This window comes from Myxine glutinosa, chromosome 9 (assembly GCF_964187855.1).
Source record: "Myxine glutinosa chromosome 9, kmMyxGlut1.1, whole genome shotgun sequence".
Classification (NCBI taxonomy): domain Eukaryota; kingdom Metazoa; phylum Chordata; class Myxini; order Myxiniformes; family Myxinidae; genus Myxine; species Myxine glutinosa.
Window position 1 is genome coordinate 103316502 of NC_136269.1, and position 26211 is coordinate 103342712.

Below are 26211 nucleotides of genomic sequence, written 5' to 3' on the forward strand. Positions count from 1 at the left end.
GCTTCATATTCTGACCTTCGTTGCACATGAATCACACCAAGCTAATCTTCTCTTCCTTACTCGTATTGTTATTTAACCTCCTCCCAATTTCTGAGCTCAGAATTTTTTTGTTTCAGAGACCATCCATTCATCCATCACATCATTCCCATCTGTTGTTTCCATTATTTTTACATCCTTGATCGGCAGTGCCACGGTTCTGCTTCGACGCATAAATAACGGTCTGAAAAGGCTTATCATAAGATGCTAACCTTTACAGGTAATGGAATGTTTCTGTGCTTCTTAATACCACCTAATTGCCTCCACTTATTCCAGACAAACTTTTTTCCCGATCCAACGGCTAATTCTGCTCCTCCCGATGCCTCTATCATGTCTCCAAGATATTAACAGAAACTTTCGTCCTTTTCCAAATGAAATTCTGACCTCAATAACTTTTTTCAAGAACTCTGAGCTCAATAAACGTTTTATTCATGCTGACGGGTAAACCTTCCTTCTCTATTGCACTTTTCTATTTTTGAAATATCACTCTTGCTTCTTTTTCACTTTCAGCATTCAATACTAAGCCATAAGCGTACAATAACTCACATGAGAATCGTAACCTTTCATTCTCCGACAATTCTTCCATCCCTATTACAAACAGTGGACTTAAATGTGGATCTGGATGCAGAGGTGATAGTGGTGCGAGTAATCCACACGATACGCAGCGGTGCGAGTAATATTTACGGCAGTGAGTGCATCCAGCGAAAACATGATGGAGGAAGTGGTGGATTTTTTTTTAATGTGGATCTGGATGCAGAGGCAAGTGTGGAGCAAGTCAATTCATGATATGCAAGGGCGAGTCCGTTTTAGTAATATCTATATAATAATAGCGTAAGGACTCGACTTTGTTATCCCTTTTACGCCGCACCCAGTGACCCGATGCCCACGGCACGAATGGATTTACGATCTACGAACCGCGCTCTTTGTTTATCACGTACAGCCACACTCAAAAAATCTGAATTAGTCGACTTTGGGGCCCAAAAGCATCCGATTAACTGCCGATACGACGCCATCTTACGACGCGATCGTATTGGCGTCTGCTGGGCGAAGGCGATGCAAGCCGTCCGCTGATTGGACAGTCGAGTGGTGTGAACATGGGTGGTGTGAACCAAATTGTCTTTTTATTCCCTTGAACATTTTAAATTCGGATATATAAGGAAACATCTTTATCGTCATTTTAATAAAGTTAAATGGAGTGATGTTGCGATACTCGGGGTGCGTTGCATAAATCCTCGTAACTCAGAGAGGTGTAGCAGGTGGCGAGACGTAAGGGAGCTTAAAGATAACGAGCTGAAAACAGACGAACGATATGTCAATCTCTTTCTACACCGAACGGAAATAAAAGTATGAGAGCGGGAAGGCATGGCCTGAGCACTTCGAGCAGAGAGGACTGATTGGACTTAACTGAAAGAAAAAATTGGAGCTTAACGGAAGAAGAAGATCCCATGAGCGCTGCCGTCACTTATCAAGGTGTGTTGAGGTCTGAAGAGATGAGGTGGTTTCTAGGAGCGATTTGCACCTTTTTACTGCTTGAGGTGAGTTCGGTTCGTGTTTTGTGACTCGTAGATTTATTAATCAAAACACGGTCACAGTGGCGTCAGGCACTGTGACCGTGTATGTGACTCATATTCGCGATTACCACAGAAGCACATCGACGGGGAGTATCTATATAATAATAGCGTAAGGACTCGACTTTGTTATCCCTTTTACGCCGCACCCAGTGACCCGATGCCCACGGCACTAATGGATTTACCATCTATCCCCTATGCCATCCATAATGGTACACTCTATCCATACACCACATCCTCCCTTCCGTGGATGTTCCACGGGTTTCGGCTAGTTTACAATAATATATTAATAATAATAACTAGAAGGGCACTCGGTAGAGCGTATACCTCTGCCAGGCTGAACAGTTTATGTTTTGTATCCCACTGATAGACCGGATCTGAATTCGGACCTGAACCAAAATCTAATCCGCTTGTTCTCGTCACCTAACCAACTCTTCCCCCAAGTTTAGTCATAACTCGACCATAACTTTTTAAAATATCTTGCTATTTAATCGCTTTTTGCCCGATCTCTCAATGGTGAAGAATCACTTGAAAAAAATTAAATATTTCTCGTATCTGAATCCATATTCAGATCTTCACCAAAATTGGATTGATTCGGCCTTGTCACACACACAACTGGTCGACCAGGTTTCGTCCAAATCTGTCCATAACTTTGTGAGATATCGTGCTAAGTATTCGTTTTAGCCCGATCACTCAATGGTGAAGTATCACTTAAAAATCAAAACATTCTCGTATCCGAATCCATATTCAGATCTTCACCAAAATCGAATCGAGTTGGTCTCGTCACACACCCAACCTGTCCACCCAAGTCTCGTCCAAATCCGTCCATAATTGTTTGAGATATCGTGCTATATGTTGGTTTTGGCCCCATCACCGATGGTGAAAAATCACTTTAAAAATCCTCTGATCCGGATTTTAATCTTCACCAAATTTGAATGAATTCTTCCTCGTCACACACTGGTAATTCCCTGCTTGTCGTTAAAGGCGGCAAAAAGGGTTGGCGTCAGGAAGGGCATCCGGCCGTAAAACATTGCTTCAAAAAGGGGACCGAAAAACAACAACAACCACAGTTCCAGAAAAAGGCCAACCCCCGCTTGCGGGGAAAAATGGCCTCTAAAGGTGGTTGTTTTTTTTTTTACTTCCTTGTCACACACACAACCTCTCCACGAAGTTTCGTCTGAATCCATCCACAACTTTTTGAGATATCCTGCTATGTATCGGTTTTGGCCCTATCTCCCAATGGTGAAGAAACGCTTTAAAAATCCAAGTAGCCGGATCCGAATCTTCACCAAAATCTAATCATTTCGTCCTCGTCACATATGCTACCTCTCCCAAATTCCGTCCGAATCTGTCCACAACTTTTTGAGATATCCTGTTCACAGACAAACAGACAGACAGACAGACAGGGATGAAAACATAACCTCCACCCACCTTGGTAGAGGTGGCAAAGGTAATAACTGGTGTTAATTACTTCAGTAATTTATTATTACCTACTGTACGAAAATCCGAATCCGAAGTACTGTGTTTCTTGCATATTGTCTGCGTTATGTGGATATTGCAAGCACATGATAACATAATATGTAAAGCAACAATGAAACTTTCAACTTCCCAATTTGTTTAAATTCTTTAAGTGAGCTGAGATATTAAATTGACTTTAACAGAAAATTGAATTATTTACATAAATTCTAATTTCCCACAATTTGTTAATGGGGAATAGCACCAGGAAAGCGAAAATGACCAAAACTTTGCACAGTGCTGCGTATGTTTGGTTCTTTTAAAATATGAAAGCAATGCAGAATTTCAAGAACATCAGCAGCTTGTAAAACTCAAATGAAATAGATAATTTTAGGATGGACGGACACACATGCGCACACGCATTCCACATGCATTCATTTTGTGCATCAGACGAAGCAACAGCAATCATTGCACTTGCCCATGTTGCTCTGATATCAAAGACAGAATGTGTTTTACAAACAAGGAAGTAATATATTAGATGAAATCCCACACAACAAATGAACACGAGGGCTGCAGAAAAGATGACACTATTAACAATACACCCGTCGCCATTAAATCGTCCCCAGCTTTGCACACAAATGCATTTCCTGCGTTGCATGGCATCCTCTCATGTGGTTACAAAATACTTGCGCAACGCATATTGTGCCATTCTCAAACCCGATGACCCCATTGTAAACCGCAGGCCAGAAGAAGCAGAGCGATCCTCCAAGGAAGTCCCACATGGATTACCCTTTTGGCCTCAAATACCAATGGCTTTGAGCAAATGAGCCCGACGAAGAGGGAATCGCCATAAAGGGGTAAAATTCCCAGATGGCTCAACAATCCGCAATTATTGTGCAAGCGAGCAGCACAAAGTCCTGCCTGTACAAAATGCTTTGGCTTTCACGTTTAATCGAAGCAATTACTGCGAATGAAAGGCGGCACTGGGTGTCAAAAGGAAGCATTTTTTTTTTTTTTTGGCAAAGCTTCGACAGCCCGGAAGACGTCGTAATTACAAAGGACAAACCGGCATGTCCACAGGAAATTAAAAAAAATTAAGTTGGAAAGCCTTGAGAACTGACGGTCCATTGTGATGTGCTTGGTAGAGGCAGAACCAACTTTGTACACTACATAGAGGCGGCAGATCCATCATCACATGCTTTCACTGCATCACCACCGACTCGGTGGTCACAAGATGTTTTGATTCCAAACAGTGACGCAAACACCTCCTCCTCAAATATTTGTCTTGCCTCACAACATGTAATTACAAACATTGCCACAGATGGGCTGCAGAAAAAGAAAAAGAAAACATTTCCATAGTTTCGGTCGATTCCCATCGCCATCGCCAGATTTTCAACGACAATCCACTTTGCAAGTCCTCCGAGGACCGAGTGCAGGGTGGAAGATGTTATCAAAATTAACTGGGCCTTGGGAAGGACATTTTGATGGACAGGACAGCTCATTGCATTGCTGACGGTCCGAGGTTTCAATCCACAACATCTTGGACATGGAATATTAAGCCGATAGTCACTCCACCCCACCCGACGCCACACCATACCCTCTCCACATGCACCTCATCACCACAATCGTTCAATCATTTCCCCTCGCCCCCCAACAATCCCTTCCTGTTGTGTTGCTAAGAGACTTCCGACAGGATTATATTAAGCACTATTGCCAGATCTGGAATCTTATTACATTATTCCAGCAACAAAATGCATTTGTGCTGCAAACAGTCGGCGCAAATTAGCACCACGACATTACATTTGAGGTTAGCAGACGCTGTGGTTAGCCAAAGTCTGAATAAAAGAACATCTTCAAAATAATCACAACTTGGCAAAAGATGAGAAGCAAACGCCACCGGGAATAAAAAAAAAAAACACGGCCGTCTCTTAGTAACCGCGTGGGTTAAAATGAGGCAGAAGTGACCTAAATCTGACCTAAATTGATCCTAACCACGTGGGTTAAAATTAGGCAGAAGTGACCTAAGTCTGACCTAAATTGATCCTAACCACGTGGGTTAAAATTAGGCAGAAGTGACCTAAGTCTGACCTAAATTGATCCTAACCACGTGGGTTAAAATGAGGCAGAAGTGACCTAAATCTGACCTAAATTGATCCTAACCACGTGGGTTAAAATGAGGCAGAAGTGACCTAAATCTGACCTAAATTGATCCTAACCGCATGGGTTAAAATGAGGCAGAAGTGACCTAAATCTGACCTAAATTGATCCTAACCACGTGGGTTAAAATTAGGCAGAAGTGACCTAAGTCTGACCTAAATTGATCCTAACCGCATGGGTTAAAATGAGGCAGAAGTGACCTAAATCTGACCTAAATTGATCCTAACCACGTGGGTTAAAATGAGGCAGAAGTGACCTAAATCTGACCTAAATTGATCCTAACCACGTGGGTTAAAATTAGGCAGAAGTGACCTAAGTCTGACCTAAATTGATCCTAACCGCATGGGTTAAAATGAGGCAGAAGTGACCTAAATCTGACCTAAATTGATCCTAACCACGTGGGTTAAAATTAGGATGAAGTGACCTAAATCTGACCTAAATTGATCCTAACCACGTGGGTTAAAATTAGGCAGAAGTGACCTAAATCTGACCTAAATTGATCCTAACCACGTGGGTAAAAACTAGGCAGAAGTGACCTAAATCTGACCTAAAATTACATGTGACCTAAATTCCATCTACTTCCATGTAGCTTGCTTGTATCCATCGGCAGAAGACACGATGTAATATTATTCCAATTATACAAGGATAAAATTTAAATTGTAAAAATGAAATGATCGGAAAAGGCAGGACAGTAGAGGAGTGTGATGAGCGGGGAGAGAAAGAAAAGAAGCTTGGGAGGAGGTATGAGCAAACAGAGGGGAGGAGGAATGAATTTATGAAAGGGGATCAAAATTATTCCACATAATAACTAGATTCCCCCTTAGAAACACAGATGTTGCTCAGAATTACGACTAAGGGAATGATACACCGTTAAAATGTCCAAACAGTTTCATTCAGCACTTGTAATCTGTGTCTGATAAGTGGGCCAAATTGTGTGGTTGCCGTTCAAGCGAATTATGCACGCTGATGAGTAACCGCAGATATTTTGAAAACCATAGTACTGCATGTGCTATATTGAAACAGCGTTATAAAAGTGGCAGGAAAAGAGGGTGAAAACTTTTCAGCTCAGTCAGAAGGCGATGTTGAAGAAGTGTTGCGAATCCAAGGGCTCTCCGCCAATGCTATGCTGCCCATTGGACCAAGGCTTGGTGTGGACCAAGCATACATACAAGTTTGGCCTCCATAACAGCTACTCTCTCACCAGAATACAATGTGAAGATGCCTCAACAAGCAGTACATGTTAATGGGTAAAAAGAACAAAGATTGAGCCAATTGTACAAAAGATGAACCCCAGGTTTTTTGCAATTTTTAAAATAAACTCAGGCAAGGAATTTTTTTTTGTATACCTGGTCAAAGCTCGTATAAGGGCAAACCTCTACAAATATCCATACCTATAATAATAAATAAAAAAATTCTCTAAATCGATTCCTCTCATGCTCTTCCAGCTGAAGAAAGCTGCATAACTGCAACCATGAAGGCTACACAAAGTAAGCCCTTTGCTGTTTCAAACTCTTCCCAGAGTTCCTCCACAGCTGTAATAACATTTACAGAGTATAAAAAAAAAAAAAAATAACCACCTTTAGAGGCCATTTTTCCCCGCAAGCGGGGGTTGGCCTTTTTCGGGAACCATGGTTGTTGTTGTTTTTCGGTCCCCTTTTTGAAGCAATGTTTTACGGCCGGATGCCCTTCCTGACGCCAACCCTTTTTGCCGCCTTTAACGACAAACAGGGAATTACCAGTGAACTGGTCCTCAATTAGCCAACCTCGGAAGGATGACAGGCTGAGTCAACCCCCCTGGCGTTAATTCAGCGATCGACCGGGATTCGAACCCAGGATCCTAGGATCTTAAGCTGACACCCTAGCCGCTAGCCCAACACCAGGGATTTACAGAGTATACACAACAGAATCCCAATGCTACACACCCCCTCGGCTGCCGGACCAGTTTCATCGCTTATTGGAGAATTATCAGCAACAGTGTCGAGAGAAACGCATACCATCAAGGCTCCAAAGCATGTACCATGTGTAAACGTCAAGCAGTCAATCTACAATGGCAAACAAAGAACCACCCACATCTCCAGCATGTAAATGGAGGGAATGACCAATCAGCTCTCACCTAATCAATTACTCCATGTGGTGAGGATTAAATAAATAAATCGACTCCTCGCATGCTGTTCTATGCAATATCCTGTATATATGTATATGTGTATATGTATATATATATATATATATATATATATATATTTCAAAACTGCTGAGGAGACTTTCCCGAAATCATTTGCTCCTCGGTGTACCACAACCAACATCTTCCTACCGTGACCGGATACAATGTCATTTACCCTTCCTTCAATGTCCCTAATTCCTGCTCCTTTAAAACTGCACAGAACTCTATGCCTATGATCCTTCCTGCAGAATGAAGAATATATGTATTTAATAGTCTCATCGCAAACAAAACAGGTCTCCATGACCTCATTCCTACCTATCTTTATTGCGGCATCCTCACCAATGCCTACACTCGCTGCAGCCTCACCACTGCCTGCACAATATGTGAGTTATATCCCAAAAAAGTCTTGCCATTTGGGGTAAAGTATAATCTCTGTGTCCTTCTCTCCCGACAAGGTGGAGAAGTTTCTGTAAAACCTCGACTCTGATTCTGCAACTGGACCAGACGGCATCAGCCCACAGGTCCTAAAATCCTGCTCCGCCGCTCTCTCTCACCCTCTCTCTGTTCTCTTCACCCTCTCTTTTGTTGAAGGTAATCTGCCATCTGCTTGGAAATCAGCCAACATTACCGCTTTACAGAAAAAATGTGCAAAAACAGATCCTTGCAACGACAGATAAATAAGCCTGCTCCCAATAATCAGCAAGGTCATGGAATCCATCATCACTTCTGATATCATCAAATCCTTCCTCTTCTCCAATGGCTTGATCTCAGATCATCAATGTGGTTTCAAACCAGGTCACTCTACTCTGGACATGCTGCTTCTGCTGTCTCAACAATGGATGGAGGTCCTCAACCCCAAACAGGAAATCAGAGCTGTCTCACTTGACATATCTTGTGCCTTCGATACGGTCTGGCACCCAGCTCTTCTCACCAAGCTCTCCTCCTATGGTATCCATGGAAATCTCCACGCATGGCTTGCGGACTTCCTCTATGGTCGCAGTCAATGCGTGGCCCTGAATGGAATTCTCTAATCTCCCCTTCCTGTTCAGGCTGGATTTCCCCCCCCCCCCCCCCCCCCCCCAGGGTAGTGTTCTGGGCCCTGTGCTTTTTCTTGTCTGATCTCTCTGACTCTATGGAAAATCCATCTTTTTGCTGATGACTCCACTCTCTGCCGCTCCATATCTCAACCCTCAGATCGGCAGGCAGCAGCCTCTTCACTCTCTGCAGACCTGGATAAAATCACAAAGTGTTCAAACAAGTGGAACATGTCTTTCAATCTCGACAAATCTCACACTCTCTCCATAAAGCCCGTCTGGAAAACCCTCCAATCCACTTTCTGAACAATCCTCTCCAAGAAGTCCTGTCACTCAAGCTTTTGGGTCTCACTATCTGCCATGATCTTTCCTGGGAAAACCACATTGATAAGCTGGCCTCCAAAGCCAGTCGCCGACTGGGCATCCACCGTCGTGTGAAGTCCTTCCTCGGCACACCTGAGCTCCTCACCACATAGAAAGGTTTCATCTGCAGTTTGATGGAATACTGCTCTCCCCTCTGGGCTGGTGCGCCTGCCTCACACCTAGCTCGGCTTCACGCTGTAGAAACCAAGACTTTCAGAATCATTGGTATCTCCCGTAATGAAGCCGATTCTGCCTGCAGGGCCTTTCACTCACTCGCCACAGGCAGGTAGGTGGTCTTTCTGTCTTCTACCGACTCCTTTCCGGCCTTGCTCCCCCAGCTCTGTCTGTGCTCTGTCCCTCAAATATTCCTCCAGGACACACAAGATCTGCCAGGAACCCTCTTCTGGTGAAAAATCAAGACTCTCTGCTCACCTTCACTCTTTCATTCCTCTTTTCTCCCGCCTCTGGAACAAACTCACTCGCTCTCTTCAATCCCACTCCTCCCTCCAGGTCTTCAAAACAGCTGTTCTCAACCATCTCTTATCTTCCCCCATCCAAAACCTTGATCTTTTCTGCCCCCATTAATACTCCCCAAATACACCTCTTTCAATTTCCAACTTCTTTTCTGAAAGTCCGAGTCATGTTCATTTGTTTTATACCATCCAACCCCCCCCCCCCAACCCCCCCCCCCCCCCCAGCCCTCTCCATTCCACAGATCTACCGATGTCCCTGTTCTCTACTGTTGTTGTGCTTCCTTCTCTCTCTCTCCCCCTCTCGTCTCCCACTCCCTCCGTTACATGTTTTATTTGTGTTTCTGTTTATGTTTTCAAGTGTTAGCTCTTACACGAACCTCAACTTTGTATACAAAAAAAAATAAAAAAATAAAAATCTAACAATGGTGAGTTCTCCAACCTTTAATTGAACAAACAATAACTTACTCATCGTTTCAGTTAACAGCGTGGCTAACCACATGCCTCCACTAACCTTGCACAAGAGTGTGAAAATTACCTCGAAATCACCCTAAATACCCAAAGGTTGGGGTGGGCAAAGCTGGACAGCCAATCATCGCACATATCATGCTCCTCGCAAATTCTGAGCGTTATTAAATAATCCATCAACACATGTAAGGATCCAACGCTCATGTAGCCCAATTGGATTCCAAACCAAATGTTTAGATAGGATCAGGGAATAGTCGGTCACTCAATATCAGAAAACACTATTCGGTGTTCTCCAGTGTGACGTTAGATGAATGTAATAAATAAGTTTGTCACGGAACCGATGTAGTGGCAGGTGGTCATGTGTGACAAGAGAGGTGGACAGGGGAGGAGTGGGGAAGGAATTGTCCCAACGAACCAGCCGGGTGACGTGTTATCTAAATCCCCATCGAATGGCGCCCCCAGTGTGTTTATGCAAGAGTGGGCGAAATGGTAATGGAAGCCCACCACCTCCTGCGTGATTGATGCGACTCGGTGACTGTTTCATCTGCATGACAAGCCTCCAGAATCCGTATTCTGGTCCTGTGTGGGGTCAAACCCAAAATGCTAACCTTATCCCACAAGGGTGTGTGCCCCGTCTTGAGACCATGTTTGGTAATGGCAGAACTGTTGGGATAGTTGCAATCAAAGGCCTTGCAGAGTTCAGCAATACACTGGCCTAAGGGCCTCTGTGTTTCTCCCACATATTTGGCTCTACAACAACAGAGCACCACGTGCACCGCCCCTGCCCTGTTCTTCCTCGGTTGCTCGTCCTTGACCCTCATAAGAGCTATCTTGGGGGTGAAGACAGGTTCAAAGCTTACCTTCACCCCTGCCGCTTTCAATACTCTGCCGATCCTCTGCGATAGACCCAATACAAAAGGCAGGGAAAAAACCCTTTGGTTGTTCTTTTGGTCACAGTCTGTTATGTAGACCAGTCAGGATCGTTCTCCTTTTAGTAGCAAGCTGTCCAGGTAACCATTTGTCCCCAATGCGCTCTGAAGATGGTCCACATCTCCCATTTTGTCTTCGATTGTAGATGGTAATTCATATGCTCTTTTTTGAGAGGGTGTATACCACAGTTCTTTTGTGCTGCATTGGATTGCAGGAATCAAAATTGAGGTAGCATTAAGTGTGTGTGTGTGTGTGTGTGTGTGTGTGTGTGTGTGTGTGTGTGTGTGTAAGTGTCTGTGTGTGTGTGTGAGTGTGAGTGTGAGTGTGTGTGTGTGTGTGTGTGTGTGTGTGTGTGTGTCTGTGTGTGTGCGTGTGCGTGTGTATGTGTGTGTGTATGTGTGTGTATGTATGTGTGTGTGTATGTGTGTGTGTGTGTGTGTGTGTGTGTGTGTGTGTGTGTGTCTGTGTGTGTGTGTGTGTGTGAGTGTCTGTGTGTGTGTGTGTCTGTGTGTGTGCGTGTGTATGTGTGTGTGTGTGTGTGTGTGTGTGTGTGTGTGTGTGTGTGTGTGTGTGTGTGTGTGTGTGTGTGTGTGTGTGTGTGTGTGTGTGTGTCCAAGCTGGCCTCCAAAGCCAGTCACCGACTGGGCATCCTCCGTCATGCGAAGTCCTTCCTTGGCACACCTGAGCTCCTCACCACGTACAAGGCTTTCATCCGCAGCTCAATGGAATACTGCTCTCCCCTCTGGGCTGGTGCTCCTGCCTCACACCTAGCTCATCTTCACGCTGTTGAAACCAAAGCATTCAGAATCATTGGAATCTCCCGCGATGAAGCTAACTCCAAGGGCCTCTCACTCACTCACCGCAGGCAGGTTGGTGGTCTTTCCGTCTTCTACCGACTCCTCTCTGGCCTTGCCCCCCCAGCTCTCTCTTGGCTCTGTCCCGCAAATATTCCTACAGGTCGCACAATATCTGCCTGCAACCCTCTTATGGTTAAACTGCCAAAATCAAGACTCTCTGCTCACCTTCACTCCTTCATTCCTCTTTTCTCCCACCTCTGGAACAAACTCCCTCACTCTCTTCAATCCCACTCCACCCTCCAGGTCTTTAAAACAACAGCTGTTCACCACCATCTCTGATCTTCCCCCATCCAAAATCTTGATCTTTTCTACCCCCGCTAATTTCACCCCAATTCCACTTTTTTGAAATACCAATTGCTGTCCTGGAAGTCCTTGGTGTCCTTGCGATTTATACTTCTCCCACCCCCCCCCCCCCCCACCCCTTCCCACGCCTCCTCCCCCCAAGCCCTCTCCCTCCCACACATCTCCCTGCTCTCAAATGTTGTGTTTGTGTGCTTCCCCTTCTCTCCCCATCTTGTCTTCCGCTCCCTCTTTTTATATATTTTGTTTGTCTGGTTGATTTGTTTGTGAAGTAAATGTTAGCTCTTTCACGAGCCTCGATTCAGTATACATTAAAAAAACGAAGAAAAAATAATAATAATAATTGACCCCCAACAAGAACAGCATCAACAACAACCATGTGGAGCTTTTGTAGACCTGCGACACGTAACAGGTAAAAATTAAGAACGTCAAATTACATCGATGTCACTTGTATGTCATTTTATTTCAGGAAAATCTTTAGACTTTTTATTTTCTCATTTTTAGGACCAAAAGCTCACTTTTTATTTTATACAAATGCACCATGGAAAGAATGTCATGATGCATTTGTCCAAAGTAAAAAGTGATTTTGTGACTTTGGAAAATCTCACCCCAGCTACAAGCTGCCATGTTGGTGTCTCACAGGGAGGGCGAGCCCATCAATGTGAGGGCCGTCCTTGGGATGAACATTAAAATGGGTGTCGCGTCTGCCAGGATTAGTTGGTGGACCTCAAAGATCTCAACGTATCCTTTACGAAGCGGAGGCGAGCTATCACCGGCACCATAACAAATTCCAAATTATTGCCCTAAACATAGTCGAATGTCAGGCCTGGACAGCCGGTTCATGAAAGATGTGGGCCAGGCTTCCCCCGGCCAACCCCTTAAGAACGTGTGACTAACAGTGGCCATTAAAGAAGATTATTAAACATTATTATATGTTAGTCTGTGGTTGGGGATGGCAACATAGAGAGTGTGAATGGCCACCAGAATGAATGAGATGGCAACATAGAGAGTAACCCAGTTTTAGGACCGGCAGAGAAGATAACTGAGATGGAAGTTGAGGAAGTGATAAAAGCAATGAAGAGTAGAAAAGCGGGAGGGCCGACGGGAGTTGTGGGAGATATGTTGAAGGCAGGGGAAGTTGGGGTGTGAAGAGAATGAAGGATCTGTAATCTGGTGGTGAAGGAAGGCCGCATTCCAGTGGATTGGGAACTGAGTACCCTCGTCCCTCTATACAAGGGGAAAGGTGACCCTCTGGAGTGTGGCTCATACTGAGCGATAAAGTTATTGGAGCATGGAATGAAGGTATTGGAAAGGGTGTTGGAGAGGAGGATAAGGAAGAAGGTGAAGATCGACGAAATGCAGTTTGGATTTATGCCAGGAAGTGGAACGACAGACGTGCTTTTTATCGTAAGGCAGTTGCAGGAGAAGTACATGGAGAAGAGGAAGAAGTTGTTTCTTGGGTTTGTTGATCTGGAGAAAGCATTAGATAGGGTTCCACGCGAAGTATTGACATGGGCATTGAGGAAGTTAGGAGTGGAGGAATGGTTGATCAGAGTAGTGATGACAATGTACGAGAGACCTCGCACAGCTGTAAGGACGAAGGACAGGAACAGTGGTGAGTTTGAGGTGAAGGTGGGAGTGCATCAGGGGTCGGTACTAAGTCCACTACTATTTGTAGCTGTGATGGAGGTGCTGGCTCAGAACGTAAAGGAGGGTTTACGGTTGGAGTTGTTGTATGCAGATGATCTGGTGTTGATTGGGGAAAGCATGGATGGACTGAAGGAGAAGATGAACAAGTGGAAGGAAAGTATGGAGGCAAAAATGGGTTTCTGGAAAAATGGAAAGTATGCCCTGAATGGGTTTCTCTCATCTCCTCTTCCTGTTCAGGCTGGAGTTCCCCAAGGCAGTGTTCTGGGCCCCGTGCTTTTTCTGGTCTTCATCAATGATCTCTCTGACTCTCTCGAAAATCCTCTCTATCTCTTTGCTGATGACTCCACTCTCTGCCGCTCCATTCCTCTTCCCTCAGATCGGCAGTCTGCTGCCTCCTCACTCTCTGAAGACCTGGACAAAATCACAGACTGGTCAAACAAGTGGAACATGTCTTTCAATCCTGACAAATCTCACACTCTTACTATGTCTCTCCGAAAAGATCGACTGGACAACCCTCCCATCTACTTTCTCAACAATCCTCTCCAAGAAGTTCTGTCGCTCAAGATTTTGGGTCTCACTATCTGCCATGATCTTTCTTGGGAAAACCACATTTCCAAGCTGGCCTCCAAAGCCAGTCGCCGACTGGGCATCCTCCGTCATGCGAAGTCCTTCCTCGGCACACCTGAGCTCCTCACCACATACAAGGCTTTCATCCGCAGCTCAATGGAATACTGTTCTCCCCTATGGGCCGGTGCTCCTGCCTCACACCTAGCTCGGCTTCACGCTGTTGAAACCAAAGCTTTCAGAATTATTGGAATCTCCCGCGATGAAGCTATCTCTGAGGGCCTTTCACTCACTCACCGCAGGCAGGTAGGTGGTCTTTCTGTCTTCTACCGACTCCTCTCTGGCCTTGCCCCCCCAGCTCTCTCTTGGCTCTGTCCCGCAAATATTCCTACAGGTCGCACAATATCTGCCTGCAACCCTCTTATGGTTAAACTGCCAAAATCAAGACTCTCTGCTCACCTTCACTCCTTCATTCCTCTTTTCTCCCACCTCTGGAACAAACTCCCTCACTCTCTTCAATCCCACTCCACCCTCCAGGTCTTTAAAACAACAGCTGTTCACCACCATCTCTGATCTTCCCCCATCCAAAATCTTGATCTTTTCTACCCCCGCTAATTTCACCCCAATTCCACTTTTTTGAAATACCAATTGCTGTCCTGGAAGTCCTTGGTGTCCTTGTGATTTATACTTCTCCCACCCCCCCCCCCCCACCCCTTCCCACGCCTCCTCCCCCCAAGCCCTCTCCCTCCCACACATCTCCCTGCTCTCAAATGTTGTGTTTGTGTGCTTCCCCTTCTCTCCCCATCTTGTCTTCCGCTCCCTCTTTTTATATATTTTGTTTGTCTGGTTGATTTGTTTGTGAAGTAAATGTTAGCTCTTTCACGAGCCTCGATTCAGTATACATTTAAAAAACGAAGAAAAAATAATAATAATAATTGACCCCCAACAAGAACAGCATCAACAACAACCATGTGGAGCTTTTGTAGACCTGCGACACGTAACAGGTAAAAATTAAGAACGTCAAATTACATCGATGTCACTTGTATGTCATTTTATTTCAGGAAAATCTTTAGACTTTTTATTTTCTCATTTTTAGGACCAAAAGCTCACTTTTTATTTTATACAAATGCACCATGGAAAGAATGTCATGATGCATTTGTCCAAAGTAAAAAGTGATTTTGTGACTTTGGAAAATCTCACCCCAGCTACAAGCTGCCATGCTGGTGTCTCACAGGGAGGGCGAGCCCATCAATGTGAGGGCCGTCCTTGGGATGAACATTAAAATGGGTGTCGCGTCTGCCAGGATTAGTTGGTGGACCTCAAAGATCTCAACGTATCCTTTACGAAGCGGAGGCGAGCTATCACCGGCACCATAACAAATTCCAAATTATTGCCCTAAACATAGTCGAATGTCAGGCCTGGACAGCCGGTTCATGAAAGATGTGGGCCAGGCTTCCCCCGGCCAACCCCTTAAGAACGTGTGACTAACAGTGGCCATTAAAGAAGATTATTAAACATTATTATATGTTAGTCTGTGGTTGGGGATGGCAACATAGAGAGTGTGAATGGCCACCAGAATGAATGAGATGGCAACATAGAGAGTAACCCAGTTTTAGGACCGGCAGAGAAGATAACTGAGATGGAAGTTGAGGAAGTGATAAAAGCAATGAAGAGTAGAAAAGCGGGAGGGCCGACGGGAGTTGTGGGAGATATGTTGAAGGCAGGGGAAGTTGGGGTGTGAAGAGAATGAAGGATCTGTAATCTGGTGGTGAAGGAAGGCCGCATTCCAGTGGATTGGGAACTGAGTACCCTCGTCCCTCTATACAAGGGGAAAGGTGACCCTCTGGAGTGTGGCTCATACTGAGCGATAAAGTTATTGGAGCATGGAATGAAGGTATTGGAAAGGGTGTTGGAGAGGAGGATAAGGAAGAAGGTGAAGATCGACGAAATGCAGTTTGGATTTATGCCAGGAAGTGGAACGACAGACGTGCTTTTTATCGTAAGGCAGTTGCAGGAGAAGTACATGGAGAAGAGGAAGAAGTTGTTTCTTGGGTTTGTTGATCTGGAGAAAGCATTAGATAGGGTTCCACGCGAAGTAGTGACATGGGCATTGAGGAAGTTAGGAGTGGAGGAATGGTTGATCAGAGTAGTGATGACAATGTACGAGAGACCTCGCACAGCTGTAAGGACGAAGGACAGGAACAGTGGTGAGTTTGAGGTGAAGGTGGGAGTGCATCAGGGGTCGGTACTAAGTCCACTACTATTTGTAGCTGTGATGGAGGTGCTGGCTCAGAACGTAAAGGAGGGTTTACGGTTGGAGTTGTTGTATGCAGATGATCTGGTGTTGATTGGGGAAAGCATGGATGGACTGAAGGAGAAGATGAACAAGTGGAAGGAAAGTATGGAGGCAAAAATGGGTTTCTGGAAAAATGGAAAGTATGCCCTGAATGGGTTTCTCTCATCTCCTCTTCCTGTTCAGGCTGGAGTTCCCCAAGGCAGTGTTCTGGGCCCCGTGCTTTTTCTGGTCTTCATCAATGATCTCTCTGACTCTCTCGAAAATCCTCTCTATCTCTTTGCTGATGACTCCACTCTCTGCCGCTCCATTCCTCTTCCCTCAGATCGGCAGTCTGCTGCCTCCTCACTCTCTGAAGACCTGGACAAAATCACAGACTGGTCAAACAAGTGGAACATGTCTTTCAATCCTGACAAATCTCACACTCTTACTATGTCTCTCCGAAAAGATCGACTGGACAACCCTCCCATCTACTTTCTCAACAATCCTCTCCAAGAAGTTCTGTCGCTCAAGATTTTGGGTCTCACTATCTGCCATGATCTTTCTTGGGAAAACCACATTTCCAAGCTGGCCTCCAAAGCCAGTCGCCGACTGGGCATCCTCCGTCATGCGAAGTCCTTCCTCGGCACACCTGAGCTCCTCACCACATACAAGGCTTTTATCCGCAGCTCAATGGAATACTGTTCTCCCCTATGGGCCGGTGCTCCTGCCTCACACCTAGCTCGGCTTCACGCTGTTGAAACCAAAGCTTTCAGAATTATTGGAATCTCCCGCGATGAAGCTATCTCTGAGGGCCTTTCACTCACTCACCGCAGGCAGGTAGGTGGTCTTTCTGTCTTCTACCGACTCCTCTCCGGCCTTGCACCCCCAGCTCTCTCTGTGTTCTGTCCCCCAAATATTCCTACAGGTCGCACAAGATCTGCCAGCAACCCTCTGATGGTTAAACTGCCGAAATCTCGGCTCTCTGCTCACCTTCACTCTTTCATTCCTCTTTTCTCCTGCCTCTGGAACAAACTCCCTCACTCCCTTCAATCCCACTCCTCCCTCCAGGTCTTTAAAACAGCTGTTCACCACCATCTCTTATCTTCCCCCATCCAAAACCTTGATCTTTTCTACCCCCGCTAATTCACCCCAGATCCACCTTGTTTGAAATTCCAACTTCTTTCCTGGAAGTCCTGGCAGTGTCCATATGTTTTATACCTGTCCCCTTCCCATGCCCCCCCCCCCCCCAAAGCCCTCGCCCTCTCTCAGATCTCTCGATGTCTCCATGTCTCTCGGTCCCTGCTCTCAAATGTTGTGTTTGTGTCCTTCCCCCTCTCTCCCCATCTTGTCTACCGCTCCCGATGTTATATGTTTTATGTGTCGGTTTGTCTTTCTGTGTGATTAATGTTCGCTCTTTCACGAGCCTCGATCTTGTATACAAAAAACAAACAAACAAAAAAAAAAACAAGGTCTGAAGGTGAATATTGGAAAAACAAAGGTGATGGTAAGTGGTAAAGAATGTGGTGAGGCGGAATAACTGGGAAGTGGCCGTGTGCTGTGTGCAGGAAGGGTGTCGGAGTGAACTCCATTCAATGTACAATGTGCGCTGAGTGGGTTCATCAAAAATATAGTGTAGTAAGGGAAACGTATGAAAATCTGTTAACTAAATTGTTACCAAAAAATTTCTTCACCAATATGTTTGTAAAGGTGTGTAATAACATGTGTTAAAATGTTGAAGGTCAACTCCCGTGGGAAACCCAGAAAAAAAGCTGTTGAATTCGGGTACCGAAAAATTATTTTCGAGAATTTTTATTTTTTTTAATCGGCCCTTAAGTAACTTATGAGGGGTCAAATAAGGGTTTTTCATGATTCTGAGTTGATTGTTAACATTTATATTTCACCACAGACACTCCTTTGTGGAAAAATAATTTCTAAATATATCTCATTTTCTACTTTGCAGGACATGGAGTCTAGCAATATGGATGAAGACGTTACTCCACCTGTGCTCAATTGCTTCATCTGTGCACGCTCGGATACACCAGCTGAAAGGCTCATACAGGCAACTCCAAAGGGATACTCAACTTTTTTGAAACAAGCAGAAACTGTCGAAAATGTTACTGTTGTGGAACGTATGAAGGAGGCTCAAAAGGAAGGAAAACTGAGGTACCACCAGAAGTGTAAAAATGATCTGTACAACAACTTTGTTGCAACCACCAAGAAGTCAGCTCAAGCATCAAAGGCAGAGAAAGAGTCATCAAAGTTGAAGAGAAGACGCACTACTTGTGAGTTCAGTTCATCAACTGGCTGCAGTTCTAGAAGATCACAGTCAGTTGACCACCTGTATAAGGATGTATGCATTCTTTGCAACCAACCAGCCCAGCTCTACAAAAATAATCCAGCCACAAGCTAGAAAGAAATACAGAGTGCCAGATAATTTGACTGCAGATACACTGAAGGCAAGCTTGCTGAAGACAGCACGGAGTCGCGGGGATGACTGGGGCACTGAAGTCACTGGACGCCTGGAAGGGATCAACGACTTGGTAGCAGAAGAAACACTGTACCATTTGCGATGCAAACTTATGTTTGCGAGAGGTGACAGTTTGTCCAAGACTGATGAGGAAGGAAAAAGGAAGAGAGGACAGAGGAGTATTGATGAGGAGCGAGAGGCAGTTTTTATTGAATTCTGCGAATGGTTAGACTCAGAATTAGAGCATGGGGTAATGAACATGGACCAAGTCCATGAAAAGCTGCAGGAGTTTGATCAGTCACCAGAGAAGAGCCTTTCTTATTCAAAGCATTGGCTAAAGATAAAACTTCTAGAGAAATACGAAGACACCTTGTATTTCACAACACAGGAAAGAAGGGCAGATGTACTCTGTCTCAAAGATGGCACCGACAATATTCTGCGAGCGCATCATGCTAATCTTGACCATGGAGATGAGAAGACTCAGATCATAAAGACGGCACTCAAGTTCATATCCAATGATATTGCCTTGATTGATTTAGGTCCAAAGTCATACCCCACCACACACAGTATGACTGACATCGATAGTCAGCTGACACTTGTTCCTGCAAGCCTTCAGATGTTCTTGAGACCGATTGTCAAGACAGACGAAAGAGTTGCCGTTTGGGGGCAGAATTTTATTAAGGCCTGTCGACCTCGGTCTGGAGTATTGCCACACCAAATGGGGCTTGCCATACAACTTGATCATAGATTTGGGTCAAAATGGATGCTCAACAAGTTCCACCGGCTGGGATACACTGAGTCTTACACGGAGACACAAAACTACAAATACTGCTTCCTTAATAGTAGGAGTGGAGATGATGTTCCAGATACTTCTGGCACTCTTGACACCATTGTGGAGGAAACCGATGAACAGATCAATGATGAGGTTGCGGTTGATGCTGCGCTTGAGGATCAATCAGTGATGACAGCCAAAGTGCCAGCCAGTGAAAGTGAATTGTCAAGTAATGATCAGGTGGTCTTTATGGAGGTTGGGGAAACAAACAATGCAGTCACTCAGTTTGTTGGAGACAATATAGATTTAAACATTGTCTCTATTCACGGAAACACTCCCTTTCACTCAATGGGTTGGATCGAAGTCACCTCTCCGGCACCACCTTTGCCAGATCCACAGACAACAGCAGCTTTCCCCCGGGTGAAGTTGAAGGCACTCGACAAAGCTAAGATCCTGAGAGGAACTGAAGTAAAGATTATTCCATTTACGAACAGGAAACAGATAGGAACGAACGCGATCATGTTTCTCCCCCTCGCTGAGCTTTCCTCCTCCCTGGCTCATGATCAGCCACTCCTCACTCCAGGTGACACACTCTGGGCAGCGGGGTGGGTGATCAAAGCCAACGATCCTGAGTTCCCACACTCCAACTGGAATGGCTGGATGAAGAGAATCCATGCTAATGATGCAAAGCAGAGCACACAGATCGAGTTCCTCCCAGTTATTGAAGGAGACCCTAATGACCTCAACACCATCTTCACCACTCTGAAAGAGTGCATACGGCGCGCTGGGGTCGCTATAGTGACCTTTGATCTTCCGATTTGGCTGAAGGCTGTGAATATAATAAAGCAGGCAAATCTACCCGTCATTCCAAGGTTCGGTGGTTTTCACCTGCTGAAGTCTTATCTTGGATCAATGGGTAACATCATGGAAGATTCTGGACTACTAGATGTGATCCAGTTGATCTATCCTGGAAGTACGACAGCCAACCACATCATGGATGGAGGATGTTTTGACAAGGCAATCCGTGTTCACATCCTCATCGATGCAGCCATCTATCAACACATCATGAAACTTGCCTTCACTGAGGAGGAGCGTGGTGACATGAAGACCTTCATGGAGAAGGTGGCTGATGGGAAGATGGGAGCCAGACACTCAGACCCAGTAGTGCCAGTGTTTGAGCAAAGGTTTGAAGAAACCTTCAAACGACTCGCAAAAGGAGGAAGAACACCTGCACTCTGGGTGGAGTACCACCACATGGTAGATGTGATCAAGGTCTTTATCAGAACCGAGCGACTTGCAGACCACAATGGGCATCTGTCCTGCATTGTTACCAAGATGCTTCACATCTTTGCCGCTGCAGGCCATCATCAGTATGCCAAGAGCGCACGGCTGTACTGTCAACTCATGAAGGAACTAGAAACTTTGCCTGCTTACAAAGGCCTGCCTTCTACAGAGCATGTCTCTGAACCCCAGTGACTATGGATGGACAATAGGTGTGCATGGGTATGAGCCAGTTCCAACACTGGACCCCACGGCTCCTGAGGAGCTATTGCAGTTCACGAGCTGTAATTGTCATGGAGATTGCAGCAACCGGTGATGCAGCTGCAAGAAGAATGGGGTCACGTGCATCTCGGCCTGTGGAGTCTGTAATGGCATTACATGCAGAAACTGCAGTCATGATGTTGTTGAGTCTGAAGAAGACATAGACAATGACCGTTGAAACTTCTGACATTGTGAATGAGAAATAACTCTTGAGTATTATATATGTATGTGAAATAAAAGCTACTTTGTGTGTAAATGTAAAAGTGAAAATATAAATGTTAACAATCAACTCAGAATCATGAAAAACCCTTATTTGACCCCTCATAAGTTACTTAAGGGCCGATTAAAAAAAATAAAAATTCTCGAAAATAATTTTTCGGTACCCAAATTCAACAGCTTTTTTTCTGGGTTTCCCACGGGAGTTGAACTTCAACATTTTAACACATGTTATTACACACCTTTACAAACATATTGGTGAAGAAATTTTTTGGTAACAATTTAGTTAACAGATTTGTGAAATATCTCATAAAATGCCCTTACTAGTGGTTTGAGAGGGTCATTAACCAGTGTGGCAGCTACATTCAAGTATAAGGTGTGCACAGTGGGAGCTGCAGACGGAGGAAATGTTGAGTTGGATCTTGGAGATGGCGTGAAGCTGGAACGTGTGAAAACATTTTGCACCTCGGAGACATGCTGAATGGAGAAGGTGGATCAGACTCGGCAACGGTTGTTAGAGTGAGATGTGCATGGAAGAAGTTTCGGGAACTGAGTGGCGTGCTGATGAGGAGGGGAGTGTCATTGAAGCTGAAGGGAAAGGTGTATGCTGCATGTGTGAGAAGTGTTATGATTTATGGGAGCAAGACATGGGTAATGAACGTAGAGCAGCAACGAAGGCTGGAAAGGGTGGAAATGCGAATGGTTCGGTGGATGTGTGGAGTATCGTTGAGAGAGAGGAAGACAAATGATGAATTGCAAAAGATGATGGGAATAGAGCCTGTGATTGATGCTGTGAAGAGGAACAGGTTGAGATGGTTTGGTCATGTGTTGAGAAAGGATGAAAGTGACTGGTTGAGAAGAGTGATGGAAATGAATGTAGAAGGAAGTAGAGGACGGGGAAGACCGAGAAAGACTTGGCTAAAGGTGGTGGAAGAAGAAATGTGGGCAAGGGGGTTAACAAGGGGAGATGCAGAAAATAGGGGAAAATGGAGAAGATTGTCATGGGGCCTGCAAGGCTAACCCCCACTCTAGCAGGGAAAATGGCCTTAAAATGCCTGTTGTATTCTGTGGTTGGGGCTTGTGTGGTGGAGAGAGAAATGAGGAAAAGGGATCAATAGAACAGAAGAGAGAAGAGGAGAGGTGGAAGTATCACAGCTCCAGCACAAGATGGACCTTCATCTACCCAATTATCTGACGACTCTGCATAAGCACACTCAAAGACCTCAAAGGAGACATGACGAGCTAACTGAAGCCAAGCCTGAAACCTTATGCATCATTAGCGGTAGCCGCCTGGCTTAGTATTTCCTATGAGCTGCGCATAACCTTCCGACAAGGGATGTCACGTGAGTGCTGAGCAGCCAGTACCCCACCACCCCACCCCTTCCCCCCCAAGGTGGCACCGAGCCAGAGCCACAAAAGAATGGTGCCAAGCCTACTTCATTAGCACACTACATCAGGTAACAATCCAATACTGGAGATAAAACAATACGCTATGCATGGCACAGTTGGCAAGATGCCCGGTGCAATCATCAATTCTTCGCTGGTGTATGTGCACAGCGCACTGCCTCAAGTAGATAGTACGCTGCGGAGCACAATGCTTTACCACAGGCTTTCAAAGTTCATCGTTTCCCTGATACATGCACAGACTAAGCTCACGATGATGACTAACAATATTCGACCTTGAGACCAACAATAAATTCCTTTGTTCGATTTTGAAGCATTTACAGTGGAACTGTCAGAGATTGCGAGGTACAAAGGTCCTTCGTAATAATTGCACCGCACCTCCAAAACCTGCTACCACATCAACCAACTGCACCACACTCTCTTCAATCCCACTCCTCCCTCCAGGTCTTTAAAACAGCTGTTCACCACCAACTGTTATCTTCCCCCATCAAAAACCTTGATCTTTTCTACCCCCGTTAATACACCCCAAATCTGCCTCTTTCAATCTCAGACTTCATTTCTGAAATTCCTAGTAGTGTCAATTTGTTTTATACCGTGTACGCCTTCCCTAAAAGCCCCTCCCCCACCCCCCCGATGTCCATGTTCTCCACTGGTGTGCTTTTGTGCTTCCCTCTCTCTCCCCATCTTCCCTCCCCCTCCCTTTATTGTTTTATGTGTCCATTTATGTTTCTTGTGTTTTATGTGCTAATGTGTGTTTAATGTGCTCGCTCTGACACGAGCCTCGATCTTGTATACAAAAAAAAAAGAAAAAAGTTTTACAGTAATAGAGCACACCCTTTGAAAAACATTTAACACAAGCTCTATCTCGGGCGCCGCACAAACTCCTCAAGTGACAGTATTAAAAAACAGGGACATTCATCCAGCATGCTGCCTCAGAGCCAATGACCGAGAGCTGGGACAGCAGACAGCAAAGCCAAAGTCAAGCGCGATGGAAAACTGCTAAAGGGAATGGGGCGCAGGCGCGACACTTCGCTCACGTAACAATGTTCTCCACAGAAAACGCTCACATTCATCTCAGCACAATCTGTAGCTCACGGTGCGGCTCTTGCGAGCGCCACGGTGCAGTCAGTCGCGCCGTAAAGAGATCGTACCAGACTCGCCTCAGTAGCTCCCACAGTGCCCGCCAAACAAAACGGCCCCCTGTATGAATGCTCGGCTTCGATGTCAGCAGCCGCCGATTTGCCGCTGGCATCCCAGCAACACGATGACCTCACGAATCATCTGTAAAACAAAGCAGCACAATACCATGTTCAAACACAGTCACATGCTCGTCTGAATGCCAGGCTGTCTTGTTATGGGTTCAGGTTACAATCTCACGTTGTAGTCACATCCAGTGTGCGTTGTGTATCGTTCTCCTTTTTACATTCACAGTGACGTGGTAACCTTTACATGGCATGACGGGCGGACACACCTTATCACTGGGGTGGGATGGGAACAGTCGGTATGAACACGCATGTATGAAGTATGTATCAACCGCTTCAGCAGTCATGGCGTCCTGATCTTCTTTTGTAGGCAGCACAAGGCTGCCTGGTAACATAATTGGCTGAGGGCACGGTTGTGTCACGAATTGAACACCCCTTGTACATTAAGGCAGGAATTTGGGTCGGGATTCATACCCAGGTTTGACGGCTTAGAGGCGAGTGTGCGTACCTCCAGGCCATCCTATCGGCCTTCACCAGGATACAAACAGTACATTTGGTCACACATCGACAACACAAGCTCAACCTACAGACCAAACAAAAGAAAGCGCTTCACATTATCAGAGGTTGCACGTTACCAACACCCATATCTGGCATAGCTGATCACAATCGAATACAGTCATCAATCTGGGTAACATACAGTCACGTGAAAAAGTAAGTACACCCCATGTAAAGCTTTGACTTTTTGAACATATTTCAACATACAGCTATTTGATCTTCATTTCAACAATATTGATAGATAAAGGTGATAAAATACAACAAATATCATGAAACATTTACATTTTGTAGTCCATGGTATAATTTAAATAAACATAAATGCAAATTTTGCATGTGGAAAAAGTAAGTACACCCCTACATTTATCACTACTTCAAATACCTAAAATTAGAATCAGGTGCACCAGCTCAGGCGCAAATGATTAAAACATCATTCGAGAGGATCTTGGAGGAACCTGTCTTATTTAAACCTCAGACATTTAGTTTGGTTTGCTCTTTGTTGTTGAAGTGTGCGGCGTCACCATGCCTAGATCAAAAGAGCTCTCTGAGGCCTTCAGAAAGAAGGTTATAGATGCCTACGAGTCTGGGAAGGGATTTAAAAAGATCTCCAAACAATTTGAAATCAATCATTCGACTGTCCGGAAGATCATCTACAAGTGGAGAAGATTCCAAACAACTGCCAACTTGTTCAGGCCAGGCCACCCCAGCAAGTTCAGCCCGAGAGCAGACCACTAGATGCTGAAAGAAGTCTCTAAGAACCCCAGAATGTCATTACGGGACCTACAGGTAGCTCTTGGCACTGTTGATGTCAAAGTGCACGGGTCTACCATTAGAAAGAGGCTGCACAAATTTGATCTACATGGGAGGTGTGCCAGGAGGAAACCTTTGCTGTCCAGAAAGAACATCAGGGCAAGACTAAAGTTTGCCAATGAACACTTAGGCAAAGACCAGCACTTCTGGAACAATGTGCTCTGGACAGATGAGTCAAAGGTAGAGTTATTTGGCCACAGTACCAGAAGACATGTTTGGTGAAAACCAAAGACAGCATTTGACCACAAGAACCTGATACCAACTGTAAAGCATGGTGGTGGAAATATTATGGTTTGGGGCAGCTTTGCTGCATCAGGGCCTGGGCAGCTCACCATCATAGAATCCACTATGAATTCTTCATTGTACCACAGGGTGCTTGAGGATAATGTGAGGCCATCTGTCGGAGAAGTTGAAGCTCAACTGAAGGTGGACCTTGCAACATGACAATGACCCTAAACATACCAGTAAATCCACCAAGGAATGGCTGAAAGAAAGAAATGGAGGGTTCTGGAATGGCCAAGTCAAAGCCCGGATCTAAATCCCATCGAGATGTTGTGGGGGGATTTGAAACGAGCTGTGCATGCAAGAAACCTCTCAAACATCGCACAGCTGAAAGAATTCTGCATGGAGGAGTGGGCAAAAAATTCTCCAAGTCGATGTCAGAGACAGGTCGACAGTTATAAGAAATGCCTACTTGAGGTTGTTTCTGCCAAAGGGGGCAATACCACCTATTAGAGCGAAGGGTGTACTTACTTTTTCCACATGCGAAATTTGCATTTATGTTTATTTAAATTATACAATGGACTACAAAATGTAAATGTTTCATGATATTTGTTGTATTATATCACCTTTATCTATCAATATTGTTGAAATGAAGATCAAATAGCTGTATGTTGAAATATGTTGAAAAAGTCAAAACTTTACATGGGGTGTACTTACTTTTTCACGTGACTGTATT

The 26211-nt window shown here is 45.0% G+C and overlaps 1 protein-coding gene across 14 annotated transcripts in view; it reads right to left on the minus strand.

Moving 5' to 3' along the window:
* LOC137435131 (guanine nucleotide exchange factor DBS) overlaps positions 1-26211 on the minus strand; it is a 166544-nt gene that overhangs the window by 61642 nt on the left and 78691 nt on the right. For 6 of the 14 annotated variants that reach the window (XR_013624580.1, XR_013624581.1, XM_078784618.1 and 3 more), the window contains exons 1-2: positions 24067-24192; positions 23757-23970 (exon numbers count right to left, since the gene is read on the minus strand). Coding sequence is in view for 6 of the 14 variants with exons in the window: in XM_078784618.1 (XP_078640744.1) it covers positions 23757-23762 (6 nt within the window). In the remaining 8 variants the exon portion in view is untranslated. The other 8 variants (XM_068128636.2, XM_068128642.2, XM_068128640.2 and 5 more) reach the window with 8 other exon arrangements.